The sequence below is a fragment of the Monodelphis domestica genome, chromosome 3 (genome assembly GCF_027887165.1).
Source record: "Monodelphis domestica isolate mMonDom1 chromosome 3, mMonDom1.pri, whole genome shotgun sequence".
In the NCBI taxonomy this organism is placed as follows: domain Eukaryota; kingdom Metazoa; phylum Chordata; class Mammalia; order Didelphimorphia; family Didelphidae; genus Monodelphis; species Monodelphis domestica.
The window spans coordinates 331,895,981-331,923,442 of record NC_077229.1 but is presented as its reverse complement, the minus strand read 5'-3'; the positions used below and the strand labels follow the sequence as shown (position 1 = coordinate 331,923,442).

At 36.7% G+C, this 27,462-nt stretch overlaps 1 protein-coding gene across 3 annotated transcripts in view; it reads right to left on the bottom strand.

Annotated features, from left to right (window-relative positions):
• Nucleotides 1-4,273, bottom strand: part of PKIA (cAMP-dependent protein kinase inhibitor alpha) — an 84,262-nt gene extending 79,989 nt beyond the window's left edge. The window contains exon 1 of one of the 3 annotated variants that reach the window (XM_007486928.3): nt 3,970-4,273. In XM_007486928.3, the coding sequence (XP_007486990.1) occupies nt 3,970-3,984 (15 nt within the window). In that variant the 5' untranslated portion in view covers nt 3,985-4,273. Of the gene's footprint in view, nt 1-3,100; nt 3,240-3,319; nt 3,437-3,969 lie in introns of those variants that run through there. The other 2 variants (XM_007486927.3, XM_007486929.3) reach the window with 2 other exon arrangements.
• Nucleotides 4,274-27,462: the final 23,189 nt, after the last annotated feature.

Sequence of the window (27,462 nt, the reverse complement as noted above, 5' to 3'; positions counted from 1 at the left end):
GATTAGAAAATTTAAGGTAATTTATGAGAAAAAGCCTTTTATTCATCAAATGAGTTGAAATTTCTTTTCCACTCTTCATAAGCTCAGCTTATTTCAATACCATTTAATAGTATCAAATGGTGGTACCGAAGGATGATTTCGTTTCGATCACTTTGATTCTTCTGAGCTCTTTAGTTTCTTGACATCATTTACAGTTTTTAAAGTTAAATCATGAATGTATTTTTATGTACTTTCCTCCCTAATTGTTATCTGTGACATCAGAGATTTAGGTACATGATTGAAAAACAACAGGTTAATTTTAGTACCATATCAATAGACTGCCTGCTACTCTTTTAGCAGCCATTACTAACACTATTTTATTTCTACCTCTATATCTAAAGACCAACCTTGGGTCTAACAGTAAGTTAAATTTTATCCCTGTCCTTGGATCCCTTACCAGAAAAAGTAGTAGAATGATTGAATTAATATTCATTTTTGTCTCCCATGTTCTGAATTCAGACATTTCTCAAAAACGAACATTTTTAAAAGAAAGCTTCATTTATGAATTCTATTAAATGTAGAAACACTAAGATCACTCCAAAACCAATATTAGGTTTTCTTCTCCTTTGCTTCATGTCCGCTTCCCTGATGTCCTCTCAATGCAGTTCCCTCTTCTCCCACCCCAAACATCTAAAAAACGACTACAACAGCACTGGCGGCTGTCAATGACAGCAAATGGAATTTATTTCTTATTGAAGGGTCATTTTTCTTCAGAAAGTCATTTCTATAAGGAAATTTTCTGCATACACACTCCCAACATCAGCACTGCCTTGTCCAAAGAAAGATTTCTTGTTATTTAAGATATGTATCAAAAAATTCTGTTAAGAACAAAACACAAACTCAAGGATTTCATAAATCTGTGGGTTAGATTTCTGAAGATTCAAGATGACAGTTTGCCAACCCAAAAAGTCCTCAGAAAAAAAACACAAGATAAAATTTGTTTCAAGTGTAGAAAAGAGGTTTAATAAAGAATTACCTAAATCTTTTGCCTTCTCTAACCTGTATTTTTAGTTCTAGTTTTAGTTCCTCAAATATTTTGGGAGTCAAAATCCTCAATGCAATAATATATATATATATATATATATACATTATATACAGAATATATATCAAGTACTACTTGGATTATTAAATCTGTTAAAGTGAACTGATTTCCGATGCATATTAACTAAAATGATAAGAGTGCCAAAATGCTATTAATATTGGCAACCAACAGAAGAACTCCCTTGGCAATGATGTCACTTCTTGGTTCCTGGAATCCAAATTTGATTTCCTAAATTCTTATTTGCAAATAGGTATAAAAAGGAGGAGGGGAACTTTCTCCAAAGTATCTTTTCTGGTCAAATACCCAATGAGATATACTAGATTTAACAGAGATTTTTTTTAAAGCCAAATACAGATCCAGAAAGCTAGTGAAGAGAACAAAATAATTTTGTTATTTTTCTCTCTTTTAAAATAAATCTGCACAACTGTTGATAGTCTTTTGTTAAGATGACAGCTGGTGTCAGGCAGCATCTGACCCCCACACATATATTGGTATAAAAAAAATCTTACTGTCTGTTAAGTGGCATATTTCTAAATCCTGATACAGCTATATTAGCCATTTTGCAGCATTTTTAACCATATGTTTGTCACTGAAAAGAGTCAGGGAATAAATAGGGTGAGGTATCAAACTTTAAATTTTGGCTTTAAAAATTGTAGAAATATTATAGGAACCTGGAGACATTTTGCATATAACAGGGATTAGATTGAGATGCCCCAGTATAGACACTACCCACACTGCACAAAAAAAGATAATGCAGTTAAAATAGGAACTTAAGGAACACAAAGACTCACTATGTTGTCTGAATGCTTTTTATGCACCACATTTGGAGAAGTTTTAAGGGGAATCCTGGGTTGACAGTTGTTTCTCTGGAAAAGACTTTCCCATAAAGTTAACAGATGGGAGTGGGGGAGGGGCTGGGGATGTCGAGAAATAAAGGAACAGTGTGAGATTCTGATTGAGTCACAGTCTAACCCAGGGGACCAAATATCTTCATAACACGGCATATACAATACCCCTAGTCAATTCAATCCTCCTGGCAGCTGCAGGGATCACAACTGAGATGTGAGAAACCATGTTTGTAGTTGGTTAAAAGCAGGGTTTTCCTCACCACCGAGGGAAGGCTCCATGCAGACAAACAGCTGCACAGGGTTGTCTGTTTCTATAGTCAAGCGAGGTTGCAATTAACAACAGACTGCAATACCCTTCCTGGGTCCTTGAAACAATTAGACGAGGGAAAATGTGTAAAAGTAGGAGAATAAGGTTTACCCATAGGCTGCGGAGAAAAAAAAAGAAAGAAAGAAAACGCCTGGCTTACCACCACCCCTGCCAAAGCCTAATCAAAAGAAATTATTAAGGTGGAGGTGATTGAAACTGTACATGACGCACTGCAGGCGAATAATAAATACTTGTTGATTGATATACTTTGGTGAAAAACAATCATAGGGAAAAGTAGAATAACAGACGCACGTTGCAAAGACAATGGGAGCAGTACATTCTTCAAATAGGAAATCTTCTTAAAGAGTCAATGGAGGGTGCTTTGGTTTGGAAAATAGATACAGAGTAGATACCAGCTTTCTAGAGTAGAAGAGGGAGGGGGGGAAAAGAGGAGAGAGTTCAGATGGCTTTTCCCAGTTGGGAATGCAACACCCTGCTTAAGTAACCTGCTGCTCTACTGATACCGCATATCGCAGGGGGTGGGAAGAGGCAGGCAGATGAAAGATTCCAAGGATTCAAAACCAGGGACCCTCCCTCCTGCAGCTTTTCTAAGTCAAGAAAACACTGCAGATTTTGTTTGTTTTTTTTAAGCATTATTTTTTTTCTTCTACCTCGCGTGCAGCCCTCAAATCAACCTTTTGCAAAATAAAATGAATAAAACCCCGATTCCAGCCAGTCCTTAACTCCTGTCTCGATTTCCGCAGTGCAGAGCACCCCTATGGTGTAAGCTGCAGCCGCCCCAGGGGCAGCAACCATTGCAGCGCGAACCAGCCGCACCCCCCACCCCCCACAGAGCACGCTTACCTTCCCCAAGACCCACTCAGAGCATTTTCCTCCTCCCGCGGCTCCCAGAGACCTGCTGCAGCAAGTCACTCCCCAGCTCCAACGGGGACTGGGGGTGGGGTGGGGAATGCGGTCGGTGTCCTACCCCCTCCCCCTTTTCTCAGCCCCCCCCCCCAACCCTTACTGTCACCGCGCCCCCCGCCCCTCCCGCGCTATAGCTGCGGCAGCTGCTCCACTCACCCAGCTCGGGCTGTACATGAAGTCATCTCCCCCCGCCACCTCCCCCCTCCTCACTCCATTCCTCGGCATGGATCACCACACAGCTGCCAGCCACAGGGGGGAGACCAAACCTCGCCAGTCCCCCGGGAGCGCGCTCCCCCCGAGAGCCTGCGCACTTGGACGTGATTTACCCCCAATTTGCACCCCACTAAAAATGAAACTGCAGGACTGGAGAAGAAAGGGCAATGGCTGGAAAAGATTTTTCTTTCTAAAGAAACCTTTCCCTCTCCGAGGCCTCCCCTGGCATTCCCAGTGGGTGGATAGCTCCATCAGCCTAGAGTTTGGCTGGTCCTGGGCTCCCTCTCCTGTACCCCAATCTTTATTAATGCTATGGGTCTCCCCCACCTTGGGTTTTAAAATTAAGAGTTCTTTTCGAACCCTTTCGATAAATACACGAAACATGCACCCAGTTTAAAATGAATTTATAAAGAAAAGGTCCAAATACCCTCCACCACCCCCCCATCCTATCCACTCCCATTTCCCACCCCTAACTCTGGAATCCTCTTTTCTAACCCGCAACCCTGTCCCAAACCCTACCCCCATCCTCAACAACCCAAACAATAAAAAAATAAATAAAAACCCCAGAAAAAAACTGTTCCCAAGCCACTCACGGTAGCGAAATCCATCCTGCAACAGCCAGGCGTGCGTCTGCTGCTGGTAACTGCAGAGCCGCAAAGAGGCGGGGAACAGACAGGAGAGGGAGCAACCTGGAGAGCTGCCCTAAGCAGAATGGGATGTGCTTCTCCTGCAAGAGGGGGACCTGCAGAAGCAGGGTGGGGCCTTTTTGCAGCCTGACAAGCCGCAAGTGATGGGAGTTTCCCCTGCTGGTGTCCCTAGCATTTGGCAGCCCAGAGGTCTGCACCACTTCCCTCCCCACTGAACATTCGGGAAGCTTAGATCCGCAGAGGAGAGGGCAGGGGAGAGAAGGGGGGCTGGAATCGGGTGGGGGTAGCCTAGCCCCTTTGTCAAGGGGGTGGGTGGAGTTAGAAATTGATTGTTTGCATCAATGAGCCTTTGCACTCAGTAAACTGCAGCTGGAACAGCTGATTTTCCCAAGTTAATAGGATGTATCCCCAAACGCTAATAGTGAGGGGCAGGGGGGTACAGGGTTTGAGAAAATCGATGGGGATAGCTTTGCCCCAACCTTTACTGATGAAAGATACCTAAAAGCAAATAAAACAAAAAACAAAACAAAAAAAACACCCTTTCCTATTTCCATCAGCTGTTGGCAGGATTGCAAGTATATTGGGTCCTTGATTACCAAAGATTTGATGGGATGGGGGGGGGGGTGAAGAAAAAAGATTAATTCTACACTGAATATGCTTTAGTGGGACTTCATATAGAGTTAATTGACACTGGATCAAATTGTCTTTTCCCTTCAGATTGTAACCGAAGCAAAATCTAGGAAGAATTTTTTTTTAAGGGAAGCCTCATTCACAAAAGCTTCCAAATGTATAAAATACCTATGAGTCAATTAACCAACTTATGCTCAAAAGCTCTATAGACTTTTAAAAGCCACTTTAATAAACAATGATTCCAGTGACTGGAAAAATATTCAGGGCTAATGGCTGGAATATACCAATAAGATTTAAAAAAAAATAACGACGCTATCTAACTGAATTCATAGGTTCAGTGCTATGTCAATTTAACTGCCCAGAAGATAATTCACAAGACAAAATGATTTTTAAAAGGCCATTTTAATATAAGAAGAGTGTTCCTAAAAATTGAAAGCTAGCATTACTTACAATGGGAAAGTACTAGAAGCTTTCGTCATTGCAGGGGAAAGCTGACTTCAGAGGACTGCAGAAGGACCAGCTGCTGAAATAAACACCTCCTTCACCTAGCTGGCTAATATCTGAAATTCAAAAATTGGAGAATCAGGAAAACTCAGATTTGGAAGGGAGCTCAGGGGTCATTTGGCCCAATCCATTCCTGAACAGAAATTTACTTTAGACCCAAAGGAGGTCATCCATCCAGTATGAAGGCTTCCTGGGAACCCACTCCCACCTGAAGCAAATTTCTGGGATTTGAAAAGACACTCCCTACCAGAAGCTCAAGGCTGTTGGACCTTTTAAAATCTAAAATAACCCTCTGAGAATGAGCACACAAAATCCCATTTAATCATTTATGTTTCAGGGTAAATGGCTTAACCACAAAATCCTACTGTTAATTTAGATCATGAAAAGAACATTAAAGCACTGGTGTCTGAAAAAGGAAGAAGGGGAATTCTTGTCCTGGGCCAACAGCAGTAAGATTCTTATTTAACTTTCTTGCAAAAATAGGAAAGGCACTATCACTGTATTTTAAGAAGATACTGAGTGACTCATTATTGGATACTGTAGAGATTCATGCTTACTGTAAAGGTTGTATTAAATCTATGATTTAATTTGTACACCTTTAGGCTTGGGGCTTCCCAGGTAAACTTCCAGAATGAGTAGGTTATATTTGCCAGTGCATACAGAACTCACAGGATACTTTTCCTACCATCTCTCTGCTCCTCAAATTTTTATAATCTGTCCACCAGTCCTATGATTTTACTGAAATCATTCTTTCCAAAATCACCAGTGATCTCTGAAAAAATAAATCATACCCCTTATATTCCTCGACATTTCCTTAGTATGACAAAGAACGTTGATTCTTAACAAAGACTGTGTCTCACCTTTGTGGGAGCTAGTGATGCCCAAAACTTTGTATAAGAGGAACTGAGTCATCAAGACATTGGAGCATAAATGTCCATGTACACACTTAGTGTGGAGATTAACTGATAATTCTATTCTTTCACTTTTCTGGTAGGTTTATTTGTAATACATATATATATATATATATATATTTCCTTAATTTCCCTTAAATTTCTAGGTCTTTTATTGATGCAAATTTTTAATTATTATTTTGTCCAGTTTGATAAAGGATCCCCATAGTTGGTAAAGCACAAAATCTAAAAATTGATTTAAGTTGTATTATTATTTATATTGGAATGACCGAGCTATGAGCAATTAATATATCTCCAATTATTTGTCATCTTTTATTTTTAAAGTATGCTTTGCAATTATATTTGTATAAGTCAAGTATAACTTAATAGTTATATTATGTATATCTATATATCTAAATATTCTATGCATTGATTATTATTTTTAATAGGAATCCCTTTTCTATTATTTTCTCCCATCTTTTATCATATTCATATATATGGATTATGTTTATTATACACAAATCTTTTGGTTTATTTTTATGAATTAGTCTTGTATACTATTACTTTACTAACACTATTATACTATTTTCTTTGTTTGTTGATTTTTTTGCCGGTTTCCTAAATAAACCATCATGGAATTAAGAATCAGAGTTAGTTTTGTCCCTTCTTTGTCTATTCTTATAATTGTAATTTCTTTGTCTCATTATTATTAGCATTTCTAAAATTATGTCAAATAACAGACAGAAAAGAAAATAATTGTTTTACTCCAAATTTGTTGGGACAGTTTCTAGTGTTTCTGTATTAGAAATTAGACTAGATTTTAATTTGAATATATACATATATGTGTGTACATATACTTTTATTATATTAAAATGAATTTTGCTATGATTTTGTCATATTCCATAAAGCTTTATATCCTTCTGATAGTTTGATATAGCACTATTTCAATTAATATAATTTATCATTTTTATTATTTGGGCAAGGCCTACCTCAAGCACTTATTATCATTCCAGTTTTTCTTTATATATGTGTTTTAAGTGTATATAAGTAAGCAGAAGATTGTAGTAAGCAGAAGAGAGGGTTTTGGATGGAGGAGAGATATTTCATTCAGTTCTAGACTTAAATTTAAGATTAACTTACTAGGAAACTGAACTGGAAATGTCTAAGAGCTAGTAATGGAGGTCTGGAGCTCAAGCAAGAGACTAGGGACAGATAGATCTAGGAGTAAATTGAAATTAGTTTTAAGAAGACAAACAGTAACACAATAGTCACAGGAAACTTCAATATCTCTCAGTTTGGGATAAGTCAAGCAGAAAGATAAACAAAAGGGAAATATGGAAATGAACTAATTGCTTGAGAAACAACTTAAAAGATTTTTATGGTATCCTTTAAATGGGATTTCAAAAGAATGTACATATTTCTCAGTACCAAATGAAAATGTATCAAAATAACTGTATCATGGCACAGAGCTATTATAAACAAATGTTAAAAGGCAAAGATAGTACAAAAAATAGACTTTGGTTCAGGGACCGACCAGAAACCAAATTCAAATGGAGACTGAACAATGAGATTTCAAAATAATGATTGGATCAAAGAACAAGCTATAGAAACACTAATTATGGGGGGAAAAGATATAGCGATGAAAAAACATGCTAAAATCTGAGACATGGCTAAAGCACTTCTGGGGGCAGGGGAGGGAATCACATTCCTAATATATATATATTAAACTAGAGAAAGAGAGATTCAATGAACTGAATATGCAGTCACAAAAAATTTAAAAGCCAACAAATAATCTAAAATAAGCACAATATTCAAAAGTAGAGGAGGAGAGAGAAATTGGAAGCAAAAACTAGAAATGACAAAACTAAAAGCTGGTCTTCAGATATATTATACAATTCTACATAAAAACAAAACTAAGAAACAAAACAAAGAAAGGAATACCTTTGAAAAAACAAAATACTCAAACTATGAGAAAACCAGACACAAATCCTAAATAGTTCAATCTCAGAAAAGGAAATAAAATGGCTATAAAAGAATACCAAAAACTGGGAGTGGAATGGGTAGAATCTTTGGGTTGATCCCCCCCCCCCCACAAGAAAATTCTATCAAACTTTTAAGGACCAACTAGTAGCCACAAATGTAGTCCTAACTCAGTTATAGACAAAACAGAAAAGGCAAATATAATTAATGAATATTGACTTGGAAGGTTTTTTTTAATTGTCAGATTTGTCAAAATCCCCAAGAAATTTATCCAAGAAATTATTCCTGATGACCAAGTAGGATTTTTACCAAGTATATAAAAATGGTTAAATCTTAAGCAAACATTCAACATGATTAGTTATATTAAAAACCCAAATACTCCAAACCACATGATCATCTCAAAAATGCAAAAAAAAAAAAGTTTTTGACACTGTACAGTGCTCTTCTTTTTGGTTTGTGCCTTTTTTCTGCTTAAAAAAAAAACTAAAAATATGTATGGATATAGAGGAGCTTTTAAAATATAAAACACATCTATCTAAATTTAAGAGCAAGCATCATATTCAATTGGAATACTCTAGAACCTTTTCAGTAAATAGAAGAATGAAGCCAGGATGCCCACTCTTCCAATTATTATTTGATATAATTCTTAAAATGTTAGCAACAATGATAAGACAAAAGAGAAGTTAAAAGGTATAGGTAAAAAGTAGATAAAACTATACCCATTTGCTCATGATATACTAGTATACTTGGAAAATCCTAGGAAATCAGCAAAAATGAGACACTAGCTTCAACGTCATGCTACCAGATAACAATAAATAAATGTTAGAGGTTTTATAGAATGATAGCTATGCTAATACATTGATGATGGAGCTGAGATATGGCAGGGTCAACTTGGAAATGCATTAAAGTATCTGGTACTCAGCCTACAGAAATATGCAAAAGACTCATATAGATTCAATTCCAAAGGGCTCCTTAAAGAAACAAAGAACAGGGGCACTTAGGTGGCTGAGTGGATAGCCAGGCTTAGAGATAGGAAGTCTGTTCAAATTTGACACCAAACACTTCCTACCTGTGCAACCTTGGACAAGCCACTTAAACCCAATCGTCTAACTCTTACCATTTTTCTGCCTTAGAATCAAGATGAAAGGTAAGAACCTCACACCTCTCAGATTGGCCAACATGAAAGTAAAGGAAAATGATAAATGTTGAAGGGGATGTGGCAAAATTGGGACACAAAAGTATTGTTAGTGGAATTGTGAACTGATCCAACCATTCTGGAGGGCAATTTGCCGAAAGGGCTATAAAAGAATGAGTACCTTTTGATCCAGTAATACCACTACTAGGTCTGTATTTGAAAAAAGAAAAAAAATGGGAGTGTACCTACTTGTACAAAAGTATTTTTAACTGTACTTTTTGTGGTGGCAAAGAAATAGAAACTAATGGGATGTCTCTTAACTGGGGAATGTCTGAACAAATTGTGGTATATGTTGGGGATGGAATACTATTGTGCTATAAGGAATGATGAACTGGAAGATTTCAGAAAGAACTGGAAAGACCTCCATGAACTGATTCGGAGTAAAATAAGCAGCACCAGGAAAACATTATACACAGTACCAGTAATATTGTAGAATAATCAAATATGATAGATTTTGCTACAAACAGCGATAAAATGCTCCAGAATAATGCAGAGGGACTTTTGAAAATGTATGCTATCCACCTCCAGAGAAAGAATTGTTGGAGTAGGAATGCAGATGAAACTTCATGTAATAAAAATAAGAATACTACTAAAATTAACTTACATTTTAAATTTAAGACCAATCAAGTTACCAAGGGGATACTTTATAGAGCTTAATTAAACAACAAAATTAATTTGGGAAAACAATATCTAGAATATAAAAGGCAATGATGAAGAGATGAAGGAGGAATGGCACTTCCAGACTTCAAACAATATTTTGCAAAACATTGTCATCAAATCTATCTGTTCCTGGTTAAATGATATAGAGATAGATCAGTAGAACAGCCTAGGTAAGGGCTAATTAAAAAACAATGAGACTCAATAACCTGGTGTTTGATAAAGTGGGAAATACAAATTACATAGGGGAAAAAAAATCTCAGTTGATAAAACAAAACTGCTGGAAAACTACAAAGAAGTATGGCAGAAATTAGGGTTAACCTAATAACTTATATCCTATTCCATAATGCATTTTAAGTGAATATGTGGCCTTAATATTAAAGATTACATTATAAAAAAATTAGTAGAGAAGCAGGTCACCTCTTATAGCTATCAGTAGGTAACTCTGAGTCCATGAAACTGAAACACTTCTACAAAGACACAATTAATGCACTTAGGATAAGAAGGAAGGTGATCAAACAGAAAATGATCATTGCATCAATTTTCTTTAAGGGTTTGGTATTTGCTAAAATAAGCAATTAATAAGTATGCATAAGAATAATGGCCATTCCCTAATAGACCAGTGGTCAAAAGATAAAAGACAGATAATTCTCAGAAGAAGAATTGAAAAGTTTTTACAATTGTAAAGTATTTACAACAATGAAAGAATATTCCAAATGATTAAAAGAGAAAATGCAAATGAAAACAGCCATACTGTTTCAGGTCACCCCTTTCAAATTGGTAAAAATGACCCAAAAAATGGCAACAGTCAGTGTTGATGCTTTATAAAATGATAAGCACAGTAATACATTATAGTGGAGCTGTGAAATTATGTGACCATCTTGGAAAGCAATTTAGAATTATGTGGATAATAGTCTCTTATCAGTTATAATATTCTAATACTCTATTACTGGGCTTATATCCCAAGGAAGCTATTGATAAGAATAAAGTTTCTATATATGATGCCAAGATATTTATAGCAGAACTTTCTGTGATAGCAAAGAATTGGAAACAAAGTAAAGGCCCCTCAAACTATGGAAGGGTTATACAAGTTGTGGTACATGAATGCAGTGGGATTTTATAGTGCTATAAGAAATGATGTATCAGACCAGCCATAAAGGGTCTATATGAACTGATGGAGAGTCAAGTAAACAGAACCAGGAAATTATATATATATATATATATATATATATATATATATATATATATATATATATATATATATATATATACACACACACACACTAAGTCCAACAATGTAAAGAGAAAGATTAACCACCCATCAAAAAAATCAAAAGTGAATATAGCAAAATTTTAAAGATCAAGTATGTCTTAATGAAGAGATATGAGATGGCACTCCCAACCCACCTTTTCATGGAGGTGGGAAGTTCACAAGTGTCACACTTTGCACATGATTTCAGACTTTTTAAAGGAATCAGTCAGTTGTATTGCCCCCCCCCCTTATAAAATATTATTTATGATATGGGACATCTCTCAGGGAGCGGAGGTGGAAGGATATTGAAAGAACTATAATTATGTAAGAAACAGAAGACATCAATTAAAACTTATAAAATGTACATATGCCATTTCATGTCTTTGTACCTTCCCACTCTTTTTGAAAGAAATTACCCCAAATCTGTTTTCTTTCCCTCTTACTCCTCATCTCATTGAAAAAGAAAAAAAATAAGTATAGTAAAGGAAAACAAATTTCCACCGTGGATGTACACAAAAATATATATGTGCTTTATTTACTCTGTATCCTAAATCTTTCATGTCTCATTAATAGTATGTTTCATCATCAATCTTCTGGAATCATTAACGGGCATAGCTCTTACAGCTTTCAAAGTTGTTTAATTTTGCAGTGGTGGCGTAATTGTAAAAATTGCTTTCCTAGTTCTACTCATTGCATTTTCTTTTTCACTGGAAATTCTAGAAAATTCTTTGCTAGCTGATAGATACTGAGAATTTTAGGTTGTTGGAATTAATCCTGCTTTTTTCACATCAGGTTAATTTTCTTTCCTATGCTTTCAGGATAATTGGTTTAACTGTGGTGGAAGAACCTTTTTGGAGAATTTTCTCTTACTTTTGATTTTGCCCCCTTTCCCATTCAATGAACTAATGTGCAAGATTTTTTAATGGAGCAGGACTAAGTAAGCAAGCAGGGAAAATAGTGCATTCAACAAAGAGTATATATATATATATATATATATATATATATTTTTTTTTTTTTTTTTTGGTTATACTCCTCTGCTTGTCAAGATGCACACTCTCATTTTCTTGCTATCTGACTGCTTAAAATGTCTGCAACAGTTATTCTTTCATTGCTCTCCTCTAGCAGGGTTTATTCATGCTAGTCTAATGTTGCTTCTGCTAGTGTACTTGCATTCTCTCCTGTGACTGGGTTTGGAAATATGTCCACAAGATTTTTATGGTAATAGAATAGCTCAGGGCAAAATCAATTCATGACACTTTCTATTGTGGCTACTATTTACTTAAGGTATTGATTACATGAAAGAGTTAATGCACCTGTGACTTCTGCCTCTTTTCTGATCAAATGATCAAAACAAAGGGTGGTGCCAAATACTAATCATTAATTATATTCCAGCAACAAAAATGCTGATGAGCATGTTGCTGTGAATAATTAAGGTGGAGGTAGGAGTCATATCCTCTGAATCATACCCAATATTTGTTAAGGAGAGCTGATTTGGCTTATCTCTCCAGTAGTCCATAGCAACCATTTCTCTCAGATTTCACCCTTTCCTGTGCAACTCTAATGTACACGTGATGTTATACATTTTTCTGGTGTCTTTGTCTTTTCTCCTGACTAGCTAAGAATCAGAAAGGAAAGCAAATCTTCCTAGGGACCTAGTGCAGTGCTCTCATATCTGAAGCCCTGAATACTTGTTCCATGAATGAATCTGAGGGACTCAGAGTGAAAGAGATTCACATTGGTTTTCTACTCCTTTCCATGCCTTTAGGACTTGAAGTCTGTGCCATTCATGTTGATTCTTAGCCTTATTCTGTCTTGTATTATTACCTCAGTGTTTCCCGTAAATGTATTCTGTCTCTCCTCATGGAACCGGAATTTATAGGTAGGCAGAAAATGTTATCATCCTTCTTTAAATCCCCCACAATACTAAAATGAGTGCTGAGCACAAAGTAGGCACTGCTGTTATTAAAGAGAGCAGGGTAGAAATACTTGTGAAGATAGGGAGCCCATTTTACATGTGTTTCACATTTGTGACTTTGAAGTGCTTTATAATTAGTGTGGATTAAACCTCTGCCTAATTGGCTCCCTTCAGTTTTGTGATGTAATATGTCTTACACCACCTTTAAATTCTCTAAAGACAAGTTTAAAAGCATATGGCGTATGCTTTCAGGCCACAAAGGAAGCTGGGAATTAAGAGAAGGTCGCAGGGGTCACAGCCAACAAACAAATAAGGGGAGGGGACAATAATTGAGTGAAAATGATTTACTATCATAAACAGTTCTGTGGCTCTCACATCAGAATATTTTTGTAATAAAAGAATTATCGATATAATCATTGGATTGATTGATCAACTCATACCTATTTAAAAAGCAAAAGCAAGAATGGCAATTTAAGCTCCTTTCTACCTGCATTAATTTCTTCCTCAGATTTTCTATAAATTGTATTTGAGGATCCATTAAATTTGATGGCATTATTTACTGACAGTCTAGTTTAGGAATTTGTCTTTCTTTTAGGTTTTTTAAGAAATAGCTTTTACTTTTTAAAAGAAATTTTTAAAGAAAAAAGTGCAGTGGATATAATACTGGACTTAAGATTTGGAAAGCTATAAGTTAAAAGCATTTACTAGTTATCTGACCCTGGACAAGTCACTTTTTTTCTGGATCGCATATTGAAGATAAAAATAGCCCCTATTTCTAAGGTTGTTATGAGGAACACATGAAATAATATTTGTGAAGTGCTTTACATAGTGCCTGGTACATAAAAGGTGCTTAACAAATGCTTGTTTCCCTCCTTAAGAACAATGGTTTTGGTTTCCTGTCATATGTATTAGCAGAAAAATTCATTCCCTTGTTAGTTTTTCAATCAAATATAAATTAAGTGATTACTTTTTTTGATTGAAAAATTATAACTTTATTTCAAAATAATGACATTCTTTGTGAGAATGCATTTTATTTTAAATATTTATATTTAGCTTTTATTGGGTACCCTTATGTACTCTACTGGGTACTGGTGAAGAGATTTCAATGAATCTAATAGCTCCTCATTTGCCCCTCTGCCCATCTGACCATGCAGATGACAATCTCCTCCTCCTTACCCTGGACACTATTCATATCTTTTCCCAATTCAGGAGCCTCTAGACATTTGCTTTTGAGTTGTTATCCTTCACTCTCTTAACATTTCCTTTTCCTTTCATCTGTCTCGCTGCTGAGATTATTGGTTACAATATTTTTCTGGTACAGGTCTTGGTTGGTTATTATAGTTTCTTTGTGACTAACATTTCCTTCTTTGGATAACTCTTAACTGTGATATTCTATGACTCATAGTCATACATCATTATCTGAAAAATGCTATTGTTAAAGAGATTGTCTATTTTTTTCCAGAGAAATGCATGGTGTCTTTGAATAAGAATTCTTTATCTGCTTATTTTTTCTGTAGATTGGTCAGCTGAATGCTTTTGTGTTCATGATATTATGAGATTATGTTTTGTGAGTTATGAGATTCTGGATCTCATTTAGGAAACTCTACAGTGTTCTAGAGTTTGCTATAGTCAGCCCAATGTGACAATCAAACAGGAACATTTGGGATACCTTATATATAGAGAAACCCTCTTCCATTTGAATTTAATGCTGAATGTCTTCTAAGGTAGTGGCAAACACTATTAGTGAACATATATGATCTTTTATGTTGGAATTTGTTCCTGGTACTACAGTTGTTTCTGATTCACCTGGACACCATATTTCCATGCAGGTACCTTTCCCTCCATTTTAGGTACTGTCTTCTTTCATTAGAATGTAAGATTCTTGAGAAAAGACACTTTCTTTTTCCTTGAATTTTTATCTTCAGTTTTTAGCACAGTGCCTGGTAAATAGTAAGTATTAATATATTCTTGTTGCCTTGATGTCTAAGCACGATTAAGTGATAATTCTTTAGAGAGGTGGATATGATTAATCTCATGAGAGATCATTGACAATGTGTAGACCAAAAGGAAATAGATCAGATTTGTAAAACAAATTATTATAGTTTAGGGAAGTCTTTTAAAATTGCATATGGAAGAAGTGGAATCAAGTTGACAGCGTAGAGGCAGCAAAAGTTCAGACCTCTGAAAACCCTTCCTTACCAAATACAAACTCAATGCTCTTAGGGGACTGAAAATCAAACCTAACAACAAGACAGAGCCAAGGAACCCTCCTGCTGGACTCAATCCAAAAGGTACGCCCCCTAAAAGCCAGAATTCAAGAACACTTGGGTTTAAGGGGAAGGAAGAAGGAAGGTCCAAGGACCCCTCCCCCACCTAGAGCTCTAAGCCTCCAGCAGCAGCGGGGACCTCTGGGCAGGCAAAGGCACTGTTTTGGAGGGAGTACCTTAAAGGCAGGGCTGTGCCAGGCTCAGAGAGTGGAACACAGGAGGTGGGGAAGGAGCTAGAGAGGGAGCACAGAGTGGGCAGCCTGGTCATAGTGGTGGAGACCCTCCATATTGCTCCAGCTTTCCAGGAGGTTTCAGCCTCAGGGCACATCCAACCCAAGCCAGCTGGACTCAATCCCATCAAAAGTCTTCAGAGGTCAGGGAAGCTCAAGCCCCAACACCCCTCCCCCACTGACTGCACTGAGAGATCTCCTGAAAAAGCTCCAAGAGGGGAGACTGACAGAAAACCCCAAAACAAAAAAAAAAGAGAGAGGAGCAAGAACACAGACAACTGCAGGGAGTAAATAAGGGGTAAGTATGAGCAAACAACAGAAAAAGAAAAAAGAAATTACAATTGACAGCTTCTATACAGGCAATGAACAAAGAGCAAATGGAACCAAGAAGGAGGAGGGAACATCAAGCATAAATCCCAGAGAATTGGATACAGGATTTGGAAGAACTCAAAATACAATTCAAAACACAATTAAGCGAGGCTAAAGACAATTGGGAAAAGAACTTAAAAACTAAGATAAGTCATCTGGAAACAGAGGCACTTGAACTAAAATGAGAAAATAGTGTATTGAAAGTCAAAATCAACCAGCTTGAAAATGAGGCAAAGGAGATGAATGATGAGGCAAAGGAGATGAAAGATGAGGTAAAGAGGATGAAAAATGAGGCAAAGGAGATGAGAGATGAGGTAAAGAGAATGAAAGATGACTTCCAAAGAAAATCAGACCAGAAGGAGAAGGATGACCAAAAAGCCAGGGATGAAATCCAGACTTTAGGAACCAGAAGAATCAAGTGACTTCACAAGGCAGCATGGCACTATAAAACAAAATCAAAAGAATGAAAAAATTGAGGAAAATATGAAGCATCTCATTCACAAAACAGAAGATTTAGAAAATCTTTCCAAAAAAGACAAATTAAGAATCATTGGTCTACTGGAAGACCATGACAAAAGAAAAAGCCTGAATGTCATACTACAGGAAATTATCCAAGAAAACTGCCCCAATATTCTAGAACAAGAGGGAAAATTTGAGATTGAAAGAATCCACTGATCACCTCCTGTCCTTAATCCCTAACTGACAACACCCAGGAATATTATAGCCAAATTCAAAACCAAGGTAAAAATATTACAAGCTGCCAAGAAGTCATTCAGATACCATAGAACCAGAGTGAGGATAACACAGAATCTGGCTGCATCTACACTGAAGGAATGAAAGGCATGGAATATGATATTCCAAAAAGCAAGGGAACTAGGTCTACTACCCAGCAAAACTGACTATATTCTTACAGGGGAAAGTATGGTCATTCAACAAAATAGAAGAATTCCAAGCATTTGTAAAGAAAAGACCAGACCTGAACAGAAAATTTGATGCCCAAGCACAGAACTCAAGAGAAGAATCAAAAGAATATCCAGAAGAGCATGCTGGCTTTTGAAGAAGCAGAGGAACAAAAGACCAAATTGACAATATTCACTGGATTAAAGAAAGCAAAGGAGTGCATAAAAACATCTAGTTCACAGACTACACTAAAATCTTTGACCATGTGGATCACAATGAAATGTGGTGAGTCCTTAAAGGGACGGGAATACCAGATAATCTTCTCTCCTGAGGAACCTGTGTGCAGGTAAAGAAACAAGTTAGAACCAAATATGGAATAACTGTGGGTGTAAGATTGGGAAAGGAGTATTACAAGGCTGTATATTGTCACCTAATTTACTTAACTAATATGCAGAGTACGTGCCAGACTGAATGAATCCAAAGCTGGAATTAAGGTTGCTGAGAGAAATTTCAACAATCTCAGATATACAGACGATAAATAACATTCTAATAGCAGAGAGTGAAAAATAATTAAGATGTCTTTTGATGAGGGTGAAAGAGAAGAGTATAAAAGTTGACTTGAAGCTTAATATTAAAAAAAATCTTGGCAACTGGTCTCATCATTCCCTGGCAAACAGAGGGAGAAGAAATGGAAGCAATGCTACATCTTTACATTCTTGGGCTCAAAGATCACGGAAGAAAGAGACTACAGTCATAAAAGTGAAAGATGCTTGCTCCTTGGAAGGAAAGCTATGACAAGTTTGTAGTAGTAGTAGTAGTAGTCTCTCGGTAACCAAGGATGATGATTGTCTTTGTGCCCTTTCATCTGTGATGTAGATGAGTGTGCACAAAAACACTTGTGTGTGAAGAAGATTTAAGTGGAAAAGTCGATGCACAAAGACAGTCACTCTCTCGGCGTTGGAAGCCTGGGTCCAGTGGCATGAAAAGTCGTTACACCTGGAGACTTCCTCAGCTGCATTGGATGGCTGTGTTGTCTTTTGTGCTCCAACACACCCTAAGCACTCCACAGTGCTTTGCTGCATCGCCCTCTCAGCAGTTGAACCTTCTTATTGGTTTCTTCCATCAAGCAGTCTTCACATGCTGGGTGAACAAAGCCTTAGTTCACCAGGGGTCTACGACCCGATGGCTACCCTCACAGGGTTTAGCCGGCCTGTTGAAGCCATTGCCCGGGGTGTGGCCACTGTCGCATGTCAGTAGCTAGTGGGAGCCACAAGTGAGAGCTGGGTGTCAGGTGAGGGTCAGAGGTCAGAGAGCTGCCCTAGGAGAGCACGACAAGCCCTCCATACCAGAGATACTACCCCTCCCTGAGCACCCCATACACTTTCCAAAACAAAATATTCCTTCATGGCTACTACTCCCCTTTATGTACTGTTTTCTTCATGAGAATACAGGCTGAAGGCAGGTATTATCCTTACATTTGTATTTGTATCCCTAGCACTTAACATAGAGTTTGGCATAATAGTTTTAAATGCTTTTTCATTCATTCATTCATTCATTCATTCATTCATTCACAGATAAGACACCCCTATGGAGGATTTCTAGAAAGACAGACAGAAATTAGACAGCACGGGTGGGCTGTAATTGGAATACCTATATCGAAGGATGAATGTTTATTAATTTTGTTGAGAGATTTTAATTTTACTTATAAATAAAATAAAACTCTTACTATTTCTGGAGATATGAAATGGAACTAGTATGATGGGTCACATTCCTAGAATATGATTTTGGGAAGATATTTCAACACTAGAACACATTTATTATAAAGGAATTTTAAAAATACTAATATATGATAAATAGTAAGATATAAAAATGTATATATGTGTTCTCTCTTTCTCTGTCTCTCTCTCTTGGGAATTTAGGAACTTAGAGAAAAAATGGTAGAAAGCATTTGGGTCAGTAGTAGAAAAGAAATTATATTTGTTGAAGAGGTTCACTACAGATAAACTTGATTAGAAGAAGAATTAAATGAGGAGCTTGGGAAATAGATCACAAAACTGGCATAGAAGTATATTATTATAAAAATGGGAGAATATGACTATCCAAATCTAGTATTCTTTCTACCAAAATCAAGATAGCTAATAAATCTGTAAAATGTTTAATGATGATAATAATAATACAATATAGGCTAAAAACAATAAGAACTGTAGTCTGTATAGCATGTTAAAAAGCAGAAATATCACCTTGCCAGCAAAGATCTGTATAGACAAAGCTATGGTTTTTCCAGTAACAATGTATGGCTGTGAGAGTTGGACTGTAAGAAAAGCTGAGTTCTGCAAAATTAACATGAACATTGTGGTGCTGGATAACACTTTCAAGATTTTATTGGACAGTGAGGAGATCACATTAGTCAATACTTGAAATTAATACAGACTATTCACTGAAAGGTCAAATACTGAAGCTGAAGTTTAAATACTTTGGCCACATAATAAGAAGGCTCAGATGGTGGGAAAGATTGAAGGCAAAAGAAAAAAAGGGATGATAAAGGATGAAATGGATAAACAGGAAACAATGAACATGAATTGGACAGACTTTGGGAGATAATGGATAGAAGAGTCACAAAGAGTTGGACATGACTGAACCACCACAACACAGGAAGAGTAGTTGGACCAAGTCAAAGAAGAAAATCTGTACTGGAGGTGTTTTCTGGAAAGTAATGAGGAAATTATTTTCAAGGTTTTTGAAGGAGGGAAAGATCCTGAATGATTGTGGAAAAAATCACAGACATTATTACTAGGAAAAAAAGTGATTGATAAGACATGGAGGGGGAAGAAGCTGGGTAGCTCAGTGGAATGAGAGCCAGGCCCAGAGATGGGAGGTCCTAGGTTCAAATCTGTCCTCAGACACTTCCTAGCTGTGTGACCCTGGACAAGTCACTTAACCTTCATTGCCTAACCCTTACCACTCTTCTGCCTTGGAACCAATACCCAGTATTGATTCCAAGATGGAAGGTAAGGGTTTAAAAAAACTAGGATATCAGTAACTACTAACCACCTGCCTATTTTCTCATCTCCATCTTTCTCAGCTTTGTGAAAATACTCAATCAATAAGATTATTGTCTGCCATTGTCATGGAGGATGTCCAGCCCAGAATGCAAAGATTCCTTATTGACAGAAAGGTTTTCCAGATGTTTCTATTTGTAGATGGCATTGTGCTGAGTGCACCAGACAGCAGAATAGCAGTCTTCTTCATGAGATACAAAGCCACTCAAAAGAATAAGTTTTAACAATCCACATAAGAAAGACCAAATGGATGAAAAATGCCTCTTGTGCAGCCTAAAGACATGAAATTGTATTGGTGGTTGGCTGAATTAGTCCATTCATGTGATCTCGGGATAAGAGTAGGTTGCATTCTTTGAGCAAACTGGGCAGCATTTTCCAGGTTCCAAGATTCCCCCAGATGCAAGAACTCAAATTTCTTATACTTGTATTCTTCACATGTTGTCGTATGTGACTGTGAAATAGGGAAGGAATGAATGAGAAAACATGTATTTAAGTACAATGTGTCAGTCACTGTGCTAAGCAAAGGAATATGAATGCAAACAAGCCAGACAATTTTTATCTTTGAAGAACTTTCATTCTAAGAGGAAGGAGAGAGTCTGAGATCCAGGTTGGAGATGCCAGATGTAAGGTCAGGAAGTATAAGGACTGTCTGAGTGGTGGACTAGTTAGCATGTGTGAAATATCAAGAGATCAAAGGGATGGCTGACACTGCTTTGGGAGGTCCTCTACTGAGGATTTAGAGGAAGGCACAAAAGACATAAGGCTAAAGGCAAGGATGGATTTGGACCAATTAATCAATTGGTTGTCCAGAGGAATCCAATCTGAATGGTGAACAGCCTTGAGACAATGCCATATGAGGGCCAGCTGAAGGAACTGAGGATATATATCTTGGAAAAAGAAGAGACTCCAGGAGAATATGAGAGCTTGCAAATAGGCTGGCATGTAGAAGAACCAAGAGCCCTCTGGATGGGTAGAAAGTTGTGTTATTGTTGAATTGTTTCAGTTGTGTCTGACTCTTTGTGACCCCATTTAGGGTATCCTTGGCAGAGATACTAGAATGTTTTCCACTTCCTTCTCCAGCTCATTTGACAGATGAGGAAACAGAGGCCAAAAGGATTAAGTGACATGACCAGGGTCACTTGGCTATTGTCTGAAGCCAGATTTAAATTTAGGAAGAAGACTTTTCCTGACTCTAGGCATGGCACTCTATCCACTATCTACTCTATCCACTTTGCTGCCTTGTTATATAGAGAAGAGAGGTAGTTTTTCTTCAAGTCAAGGATACTCAAGAGTCCATTTCAGCATCTAGGAGACTAAGTCAAATGGGTCAAATGATGCTTCTCTTTTGGCTTGTCAATTGCCAAATAAAGGACAAGAAGTCTATTCTAAAGAGGGGACAATCACAAGTTAGTGGGCTCTCTTGACAAATAAGCAATAAACCACAGCCTCCAGCCCCTGTAGCAAGCCTTCCTAAGGAACTAGAAAGTGCCTGGGGCTGGAATTCACCTTGATAAAGAGGTCCAGGCAGGATTCCTAGGATTTAGAGGTGGGAAGGGTTTGGGAGATCATTTGCTAACATGAGAACCATAGGTGATACAAAGGATTGCAATGGGAAATGATGCCATTTTTTCCCCATTTGGGTTCACAGACTTCTTGAAGTCTGTCCATGGGATCAGGTTAAGAACCCTCTAATAGCAGACAGCACAATGAAATGTTTTGCTTTGGGCCCCTTGCTTAGCCCAGGGTCTGGCACATAATAAGCACTTAATTACTGTTTGTGGATTGATTGATTTGGAGGCAAAGGGTTTGTGTCCAAGTCCCTCATTCAATTCCTTTGTGCCTCAGTTTCCTCATCTGTAAAATTTGGATAACTTACCTCATAGAGTTGTTGAAAAGATCAAATGAGTTTATATATGTATTGTATTTATGTATTCTATATCAATTACATATTAAAATATATTATATATAATATTTAAACATTTGATCCTACCAACAAACCTATACATGATATATAATAATATATTATGTATAAATAACATATTTATATAATAAATAATATAACGATGTTACATATAAATGATATAATTATATATTATGTATATATCATTCATTATGTACCATGTATATGTCTCTATTTAAGTGGAGAGAGAGAAAACATTTTGCAAACCTTTTAAGTGCTAACTCTATTATTATATCTATTAGATGGCCTTTAAGGTCCCTTTTGGTTCCAGAATCTATGTCCTGGGAACCTGGCACTGAATGATAAGGAACAGGACGGGACTTCAGATTTCATTAATACAAGAATATAATGACAATGAAGGCCAGGACTTTCTCAGCAATTTGTGGGCTTAGAAAGTTACCTCATCATGGAGTTCAGTGACTTGCTTAAAGAGGCAAAGCAATTTCCTCTCTACCCACTGCATCCCATGCAGCTAATCTCCCCCATTCTCCTTTCCATTTCTAGTATCCCTTTACCTATTGTCTTCTCCCCATTAGAATATAAGCTCCTTGAAGGAAGAAACTGTCTTTTTCACTTCAATTTATATCCTTAATGCTTAGCATGCTGCTTGGCACATTCTCTCATATCATATAATCTATCAGATCTTTTATCTATCTACATGTAAAACCAGTAGAATTGCACATTGGCTAGGGGGGGATGAGGGGAGGGAAAGAACATGAATCATGTAACACATGGAAAAATATTCTAAATTAAATAAATAACAATTTTTCAATTAAAAAAATAAAATTGCATATTGGAAAACTACCACAGGGAACTAACATTTTTAGATTGGGAAATTTTTTTATTAATAATTTGGATTCCAGGTAAAGTTCTAATCTACTAGTAGGATCATTGTTGTCAGGAAAATTGTGGCTAGGCTAGAATGTAATTAGGAGATATAATCCATTCTATATATTGAGGGCCTTCTTGGGCTGCCCAAGGACTTTTTAATAAAATAACATTTCATAACTGTAGTTGCTTTATATGAGTCATATTGTATTGATGATATGTATCAGTATATTCATTTCCCTTTTAAAATTACATTCAACTTAAGAAGTATCTGAAATAGGAAATTAAAGTAGATCTTGGCTGCCATAATTATAATGACTTGTGGTTTACAGTCTCCTTAAATGTTTACAGTTTACAGTCTCCTTAAATGATGTCAATGGAAATCATTCTGTTATTTTTCTAAAATTCATCAAAAAAGTTTCCCATCAATATTAACAATTTAGTTTATCTTGTCAGTTTTCCTTTCATATTCAAATAAAGATGGCAGAGAAAGGACTTTTTTTTTTAAAGAAATGAGAATAAACAGCAGAGGTTGTCATGAGGGGGGAGTTACCTATGAATCTGGCTACTAAGAAATATTTTGGTAATGGTATATAAACATAATTGGCTTCCTTCATAATGCTATGTATTTAATTTTTTAACATTACAAAAAATTATTTTCAGTAATCCATCCACTTAGCCAGATTGCCAAAATAGTCCACGATACTAAAAAGATTATAAATTCTTGATTTAGAGAATTTTCTTGGGGAAGTCCAGTAAAGTTCTGAATCCCTTTTGGTGTCTCCTTAATGAGATATTAAAGCCCTCCTCCCCTCCCCCACTGTGTCTCTGTCTCTGTCTCTCTGTCACTGTCTCTCCCAATCCCCCTTTCAGGAAAAGCACTACACCTAGAGGTTCAGACTCATTTCATTGAAGAGGAAGCCTGTTCCTCCTCAAAGCCCCTCCAAGGAATTATGTGGCTCCAGAGATGGCATCAAATGGAGGCAGTGCTGCAGTGATGAATGAGGACTTTCAGTTCTAAGCCAGGAACCACAAGCACTTGAGCTGGCAGCAATGCTGAGGCAGTAGTGGAGCAATAGAGGAGTCCCTGGACTATTCGAGGAATTCCTAGACCAAATTTCTAGGGCCTTGGGAGGAATTTCTGCAACAATCAGGAACTGAAACCAAAGAGCAGCAAGTGTACAAAGAGCAGTACAAAGTGGAGAAGCAAACCTAGATTAGTACTGAGTCATAATATGTAGACTTTGAAGGGAATAGACTTGATCCTTGTATCCCAAGTGCTTTTCTTTTGTGGGAAGGCCTAACCTCAGAGCAATGTTAAGAACCTGACAGACATTACCAGATTAGCAAAATGCCTGACACAAAATAAGCATCTAATAAATGCTTTTGACTGTCTACTTGACTGAAGAAATGAGTGCTCACCAGAGAAGGAAAGTATAGATAGGCTCATTTGGAAGTCCCAAGTGAAAAACTTGTTTATAAAACCCTCAAGCACCCTCCCCTCCCCATCATCTTAGATAGGATTAGTAGGTTTGTTCCCAACTGAACATTAAACCTTCAAGTACCCATTGATCACACTAGATAAGATTAGCAGATATAATCAAATCCTAAATACTCTTTTAGTCTTCTTAAGTTTCTCTTATTGTATCTAAGCCACTATTAGGTAGTCTAGCCTCTGGATAGAATCCTTTTTTGATAGCCTCCATGTAAGCCAATCAATTATCTTTTCTTTCCTAGACTCCCTAAAGTTTACATAAGACCCTAAGTTTTTTAGTTCCATGGAAATTCCCATTCTTGGTATTTTTTTCCAGACAGTATTCCCAGAGTTCCATAGCTTGGTTCTTTGTGATGTGTATATGATTCTGTGTGGTGGTCATACAAGCATTGTCTCCCTTGTCCTGATTAAAGACTTTTTCTTCTGTAACTGCTATAGTGGTTCTGTGTTTGTTCAGATTGACATTAGTGCATATTTTATTGTCTTTTCTTCTTTTAGCCTGGTTTGACTCTTTGTGACCTCATTTGGGGTTTTCTTGACAATGATACTGGAGTGGTTTGACATTTTCTTCTTTCTCTAATTATATAAATGGGGAAACTGAGGCAAACAAAGTTAAGTAGTTTGTTCGTTGTTACCCAGCTCTTAAGAATCCGAGGAGGGATATGATCACTAAATATATGATCACTAAATATAATCATCCTGCACCTCCAAATTTTCTAACTGCAGGTGGATATATAATTTCACCCTCTAAGAGGAAACTATAATAGTTAGATAGAAGAGGAAAATAGAAGAAAGACAGCAAAACCAATGTTTGCTGGGCGCATTGACAAAAACCAATTAGGGGGCAGTCCCCTTTTGGCATAAGAGTATACATTCCAATAAATGTTCAATCAAACTTCAGTTCAATCAACCATACCCAAAGTTCATTCTGGATCTTCTTGATGTAGTTTAGGTTTTCTGGCATCTTTCTGCAACAGTTCATTCTCTGGATTTAGGAGTTAGCAAGCTTCTTCCATGAAGATCTTTCTCAAAAAAAAAATTCAAAATCTTGGATTTTTATTAAAATACAATTCCCCGCTGAAGTGGGTGTAAAGAAACATCCAGTTCAGCTCAGAATGCAATGTTGAGTTATGGGGGTATATTAGATAATTATCAGAAGAGAAAAACAACCAAAAACATAAAGAAAGAAAAAAAATGGAAGAAAATTAAACTTTTGGGAAAAAGAAAAAAATTCAAAATCAGAATCAAAATATCAAAATCTATGTATATAAAATGTTGAGTAATCAAAAATAAATTCATAATAGGCCCTTGTACAGGTCAAATTTAAAGTAATTTCTATCCCACGAATCTGTAGGACAGAATGTACTAATATTTCACTTACCCATTTGCAGCCAAGACTATAGGAAGTTGCCATACTATAAGAAGAAAAAGAACTAGAATTTTATTTTGATAGGGAAGTGTCATTCTCTGGTCTGATTTTTTTTTGTCATTCTCAGGGATATGGGGAACCAGGATGATAGTCAAACTTTGGAGTATTTCACAAAGAGTGTAGATACAAGGAAGTCCTACGACTTAACATGTCAAGCATCGCAACCTCAAGTTTCACACTAGTTTTTCCTGTGTGCTCTTCTTGGCACTATTCAGGTTAAGTCTGTGCTCCTTATTTTTATCCCATTTCCTAGAATCAAACACAAGCATTAATCACAGTCCCATAACATTTTATCATTAAATGGCAGGTTCCTGCAGTTTAAAGCTTTTGGGTATGCATTGATAGTATAGCAAGTATATATATATATATATATAATTTGTATTACTGCAGAAAAAATAATATTAATTGCATGTACAATTTAGTACAAGAAATGAGAAAAAAGGAAAAAATCAATTATTCTAATCAAAATAAAAGAAAAGCAATAATAAAAATAAAGAAGAAAGAGGAAAAAATCAGGAATTCAATGTGTTCTTGAAAAAACAGCATCCACTTGTCAATGGATTATTATCTCTAATGCATGTGATAGGGTACAGTCAATCAGTCTCAGCAGAAGATGCTCTCTTTTCATGTGAGCAATGAATTCAAGAGTCCTTTTCTCCAATCTTTATAGATGTTGGAGTAGTTAACAGTATTTGGAATGGCCCTTCCCAGGAAGGCTGAGTTGCTCCAGTACGCTGGAAATTCTTAATATATATACCTTGTCTCCTAGGTTTAGGTCATGAAGTGAAAAGTCTAGTGGTCCGGCTTGTACTGTAGCTCCAGATTCACGGAGTTCACGTAGTTTGTGCTGGAATTCCTCCATATAGGAAGCAATAGTAATATTTCCCCCTAATAGTGATGTATATGCAGGGGATAATGGTTTACCTTTATTGTGGTTTCATTATTATTATTTTCATTATTATAGTTATTTCTATAATTATAATTTCTGTAGTTGTTATTAAACTGCATATTCCTTCTGATTGCCTTGAATAATGTTCTACATTCTATTATTCTGTGACCCTTCTTCTCACAGAATTGGCAGGTAATGGATTGATAATTAGATTCCTGGAGAGGGGCAAGTGCCATTGGTTGAATATCATGCCCTCTTTCCAGTTTAGCCATTTTATCTGTTAAATATGTCAATTGTTTCTCCATTTTCTCCAGGAGATCATTATTCTCTTCTTCCTTTTCTTTGTTTCCCTTTGAAACATATAGAGCTGTTTTCTGCAATTCTTCAAGGTCCATCTCCAGCCATCTTGAGCAATGTGTTCTAAAATAATCCCTAATCATTTTTCAAGAGTTATTGACAAAGTACCTTCTAATTTGTCTTATGCAATTTTCTTTAGAAAGATCAAAATGCAGCTATCAACCCCCAAACTCAATTATTCTGTCCATGAATCTGGAGGGTGTCTCTCCCTCATTTTGCTTAATTCTTTCAAATTCAAATCCACTTATCTGTACTGTCTGCACACACTCTCTCTCATTGCCATTAAGATGACCTCCCTACAACAGTATAGTTGTAAATAATCCTCAGAGCTGTTATAGTCCCATTTGGGATCTTGAGATGGCCAGTGTGCTGCATTGTGCCCCTGGGTTTTATTGACATGAGCAATTATTTTATTTTTTCTCACATTCAGTTAAAAAAAAGCCTGTATCAATTTTCCAATGTCTTTGTAAGACGGATTATACTGAAAAAATATGTCTGTCATCTTTTTTGTTACCAGAAAGGGACCTTGTTCACATGTGGGAACATTTCATGTGAATTCATTTATTTCTTGGGGAGTAAACAATATATTGTGCCTTAGAGTCACCACATCCCTGTTGCGTCCTATTTCAGGTA